The sequence below is a fragment of the Aplysia californica genome, unplaced genomic scaffold (genome assembly GCF_000002075.1).
Source record: "Aplysia californica isolate F4 #8 unplaced genomic scaffold, AplCal3.0 scaffold00050, whole genome shotgun sequence".
In the NCBI taxonomy this organism is placed as follows: Eukaryota; Metazoa; Mollusca; class Gastropoda; order Aplysiida; family Aplysiidae; genus Aplysia; species Aplysia californica.
In genome coordinates this window covers 324,171-329,760 of record NW_004797320.1, presented here as the reverse complement: position 1 = coordinate 329,760, position 5,590 = coordinate 324,171, and the positions used below count along the sequence as shown (strand labels likewise).

The 5,590-nt window shown below is 41.1% G+C and overlaps 1 protein-coding gene across 1 annotated transcript in view; it reads right to left on the bottom strand.

Moving 5' to 3' along the window:
* Positions 1-5,590, bottom strand: part of LOC101862564 (dimethylaniline monooxygenase [N-oxide-forming] 2) — a gene marked incomplete at its 3' end in the record, with an annotated part of 9,641 nt that extends 4,051 nt beyond the window's left edge. The window contains 5 exon segments of the mRNA XM_035968292.1: positions 489-569; positions 1,255-1,400; positions 3,044-3,252; positions 3,863-4,173; positions 5,350-5,590. Of these exon segments, the coding sequence (XP_035824185.1) occupies positions 489-569; positions 1,255-1,400; positions 3,044-3,161 (345 nt within the window).

Below are 5,590 nucleotides of genomic sequence, written 5' to 3'. Positions count from 1 at the left end.
CACACACACACACACACACACACACACACACACATACACACACATACACACATGCACACACATGCATACATAATAAACACATATAGGCTATAAGCACAATAATCTGAAATCAACATGTGCTTTGTACATGTATATGGTACTTGAAACTTTTGAAACGTCAAATGTGTCATTAGATCTATACCTGTATATATCATTGTGAAATGAACCTATTGCATCATGTCACGTTATAGTTACAAATTCAACGTTGTCCCATATTTCATTCGAGTATGAGAATAATGCGTAGTGGTCAGAACCCTCAACATTATGCAGATTCACGATTCATTATGCATTGCAAAGTCAGATTTCCTTTAAGTAGTTTTACTTCATCCATTAATAAGAAGGGGCTATGAAACTAATTATCAAGGCAAGCCAAACGCTTCTGATTCAAATTTTTAAACTGTAAATTATAGGTCCTTCCGTAAATAAAAAAGGCCGTGTTGGATTCTTACCTTCACGACCTGCGTGTTTAGGTGGATGTAGGGGCGTAGCTTGAAGTGGTCGGCATACCTATCCCAGTAGGACTTCATTTCCTGTGGGGGGAAAAAAGTATTGAGCTGGAAGTGACTTGGAACGGCGAGGGAACTAGAAGTAACGATTAGATTCTTCTTTTTTGGGGTGGGTTGTTGTTGTTTTTTTTCGTTGTCTATAGTTTTACATCTAGAGTGCGTTTTATGGCGTCACATAAGGGTCTTTAATTTTAACTGTACGCAGTTGGTGGTTTTTGGTAGTGGGCTGGCAGACAAGAAGACATTATTATATTTTATTGCGTTTTTTTTTTTAAAGATAACGGAACATGTTCAATCATTAACAACAAAAAAGAAAAAAAAACCGAGAGCAAGAGACTTAGCTGTGTGTCATGAACAACATAGTGCACAATATATTTCTCCAAAAGCTAAAAGTCTCAGACCGATTGTTTACGAATGCAACAACGGCTACAACATTACGAACAGAAGTAAGAAAAATGGGCGGAAAAGAATTAACAAAAAACTAATGTCAACTTGACCCCCCCCCTCCTTTCCGAACAAACACGTACCCCATTCTTAAAGTAAGATATGTGTCATTCCTAATGACGCCACGCTCGACTCCCACACGCTGAGACCCTGGATGTGCGTAGTAGGTCAACTTAATTCTGAAGAGAGGGTTCAAGTTTACTTTTACTAGCCCACCAACTACTAGCTGAACTAGAGAGCAGTATCAGGAGAAACACCCAGAGACCTTCCAGGAGAAATATGGCGTGAGCTCCGGCGGGGGCGGGAAGTCACTGGCCAACGTGAGGTAGCCTGGTGTGTTCACCACAAGGCTGTCCCATACCATTGGCGTCAGGGTATGGGCTGGGTCTTTGGACTGATTCCAGGTGCCACCTGATGAAAAGGAAACATTAAAAAACAAAACAAAATGAATGTGACTGAGATAATTTAAGAGTATTGTAGTAAAGGGATTAGCCTAGGCCTCTGTATACATGGTTGAGATCACATACTTTAGGAGGCTGGCAACTTCGGCCCTATCTGTCAAGGCCAACCTGGACTGTGTGGGATACAGCATCTCAGCAGACAGACGCGGGCACTCGATAAAATAACGTCTCATACCACAATCTGTCTTTTTTGTTTTTGTAAAGTGTTTTACGGAGCTCGCAACTGCATACGGTCATATGAGCGCGCGGGACACACCTAATATTTTCAGTTGGTAAGAAATTTTGAATTTTGCCCGGGTGGCAGCCGAAGCCTACTCTTATCGATTTTAGACCAACAAGGGATCTTTAACGTGCGCAACTTGCACACGGGCCCTCAAAGATGTTTCGCCCTTGTCCGAGAAGGCTAGGTGTAGATCTTTCCTACCAGAAGATCAGGGATGTGGCAGAAAGACAGCAGTAAGGAGGAGCCAAGGAGTAGCAGTAGAAAGGCTGCAGAAAGAGTCAGGAGCCCAGAGGAGGGGGCAAAGGAGGTGAGGGGGTGGGGGCAGAAAGAGGAAATGAAAGCAGACTACAGATCATTGCTAGAGAGCAGGAAAGGAGGTGAAAGGAGACACTTTTAGAGAAGAAAATTTTTCGGTCGCTACCGGATTCGAACCCGGGACCTTTGAATGAGCGGCCAACACCTTAACCTCCAGGTCACGAGAGCACCCAGCATCTGTCTGTCGTCTGTGTGCACCGGGAAAGAACCTATAATATACATGTATATAATGATAATAAAATAGATTCTCCCTCTCTCTCTCCCTCTCTCTCTCTCTCTCTCTCTCTCTCTCTCTCTCTCTCTCTCTCTCTCTCTCTCGCTCTCTCTCTCTCGCTCTCTCTCTCTCTCTCTCTCTCTCGCTCTCTCTCTCTCTCTCTATATATATATATATATATATATATATATATAAATGCATCTCTATCTATATATATATATATATATATATATATACATCCACCCCTTGGCGCTCGTATTACCTAATGCAGTGGCGAGTGCCGTAAAACCTGTACTAAAACCCCCCACCTAAAACTAACCAGCGCCTCAACAAGATGAACTCGAGAAGTCTCGAATTTTATGCCTGTTTTTCTTGGGGGTGGAGGGAAGGGGGGGGGGCTTAAGGAACTGCCTTTCCAATCCCTGCTTTCCTGATGCCTCAACATACAAAGCACGGGCAACATGCTATATGCTCATTTATATGGAGAAAAACTTATTTAAAATCGTCCTTTCTACAACGTTCCTGAGAGCAGAAACTATACCGACTAAGTTAACAACTTCAGACCAAAACAAACAAATAAGTTAGACTGTTACAGAACGCTTTGTTAGAGAGAGAGAGAGACCAATCGGGCCTTTTGTGATTCAAGGTCCATGTGTGTGCGAAAAGACCATTGATGTCACTCAGATACTTCACGAAGATAAGATTAAGAATACCCCCAAAGACACATAAAAATACAAGGTGGGGGGGATTTTTTCTTCTCTTTGTATATTCTCTACTGGAAAAAACCCGTTAAAAACGTCTTTTTTTATTGAGCAAATAATGACATAATGACATTACTTACCAATGTCAGAATCTGATTCGTAGCAAGTAGGCAGGAATCCTTCAGCAAGACATTCCTTGATGGCTAACAGCCCAGAAACACCGGCTCCGATGACGCACACTCTCTTTTGGGAGGCCATTTCCGACGATGGCTTTATTTCTCGGGTTTCTGTACAGTTGGGTCTTTATTGGCGTCTTTCTAAATAGCAGTTGTTGTCCTTATTTTCCTATCTAGGTAAAAGAAAACAATATTTTCGTGACTCGTACAATATCAAGGTTGTAATTATTTTATTTTTTTACAGACGTGTCTAGATATCTAATTCTATTCAAGTGGAAATCAATATTCAGCAGGAATAAGTCTTCCTTCCTTTTTTTCTTCTATTTTCCCCTTTTTTAAAAACGAAAATATAAGTAGATTTTCGAAATTGAAACCGAGCTCACGAAGAATTAACAAATCGCGATCAGGAAGTCAAGCGAACCGAGGAAAGTACCGGTACTGCTTTAAAGACAGCTCCCCCTGAATTCAGAAAGCGTACTCGTGTACAATGTATTCTTATGTTGCTTCTATCCAAAGACTTTAGTGGTGCCGCGCTGTCGTTCTAACTCATGAATTACGCTAATTATAAAAAAAAACAACACATTTATTATGCGCTCGTATTTCAAGCCCAAACGTTGTATAGGCAAGGCCTACATCATTCTGATCAGGCGGGGAAGGTTGCACACTTCAACTATTGAGTCTAATGTTGTTGTGCTACCTGGCGCAGAAGCTAGCTTTGGCGCCGAGTTAGTAATAGTTCATAAGGTCACGGTATAATAAAAGAACAGAGAAGCCAGAACAAACCATCACTTGCCACTTGTCTACTCTAAGCACTGTGCACACGACTTGCGGTAGAAAGAGGCCGAAGGGTGAAGGTCACATTCCTCATTATGGGTCAGCACGACCCAACAACGGTTGTCGATTTCAGGTCAGTACGTGACTGTACGAAGGCTTATAGGAAGGAGGCTTGTAGGCCTCCAGATGATTCGGTTAACATGAGGCTAAGTTGCTTTTTTTTCTGACCGGACACGCTGTGTGTGTATTATGGCGATGGGCTCCGCGTTTTTCCCTTTCGTCAACCCGCCGCCACATCCCAATCTTTGACAGGGGCCAATCTATTTATAGGTAGTTACCGGAACATGAAAAGGCGAAGTGATGTGCCGTTATAATAGTGATAGTCGCAATATTGAGATTGTTTTGGTCTCTCTTTACTCATCACCACGCGATTTGTTCATTTTTTCCCCTGCCTTTAATAAAATCTCGAATCTAGATCCAGTTCTAATCTAGTTGCAGATAGCAGATTTCTGGAATCCAGTACATTCAAGAGATTGTAGTAGGATTCGTCTACCTCGCTACTTCTAGATCTAGAGTCTAGATTTAATAAACCTTCAAGATTACAAAGGCCAAAACTTACTAGCTTGTAAAGGCTTCATTGTTAAAAGTGTTGTTTAACACAAAGTCTAAGAAGTTAGCAAACCAAATACATTTTTCTAACGAAATGAAGCTTAAATTTACTTTTATATTGTCAATAACCATGTTTAGTCATCTATTCATCTAACTTCTAAGTAAGGAATAAAACGAACACAGGTTCAAGATTGTCTTAGTATGGCTCTATACTGCATCTAGAATCTAGATCTAGATTTAGGGGAACCTAGATCTAATACTCACCCCTCTTAGACTGTGCACATCAAAGCGCACAAGAGCAGAGGAATATGTTCATTCTCAGACAAAAACATAGTCGATTTTCCTAGATCTATCTAGATCTAGATATCTAAATTCTAGGCCCAGTTTACATATTATATCTAGTATCTAGGATCTAGGCCTCTGTATGGATGTGACCTAGATCTAGTCTAGATCTAGATCTAGATCCATTTTTTGCTAAGAGGGATGAGTATTAGATCTAGGTGCCACTAAATCTAGATCTAGGTTCTAGATCTAGATCTATAGTAGATCTATAGAGTACTTAGACAATCTTGAACCTTGTTTGTTTTATTCCTTAGGTACTTACATGATTAGATGACTAAACATGATCTCTTACTGACAATATAAAAGTCAATTTAAGATTCATTTCGCTAGAAAAATGTGTTAAGTTTGCTAAATTCTTATACGGGGTGCCCACTACGCATGGGATCGGCCGATCGGGCCGATCGCCCGACTCGGTCGCCTAAAAAACAAACGTGTTTGTTTTCAGTTTCAGGCGATCGAGTCGGGCGATCGACCCGATCCAGCTGTAGTGGCACCCCGTATTACACTTTGTGTTAAACAACACTTTTAACAAAACGAAGCCTTACAAGCTAGCTAGGCTTGGCCTTTGTAATCTGGAATGAAGGTTCATTAAATCTAGAAGTAGCGAAGTAGAAGAGTCCTACTACTTGAGTCTAGTGCAATTCGTTTAATCTCTTGAATGTACTGGATTCCAGAAATCTGCTATCTGCTACTAGATTACAACTATAGGTCTAGATTCGAGATTTTAGTAAAGGCAGAGTCCAGGGAAATACATCAACAAATTCGCGTGGTGATGAGTAAAGAGAG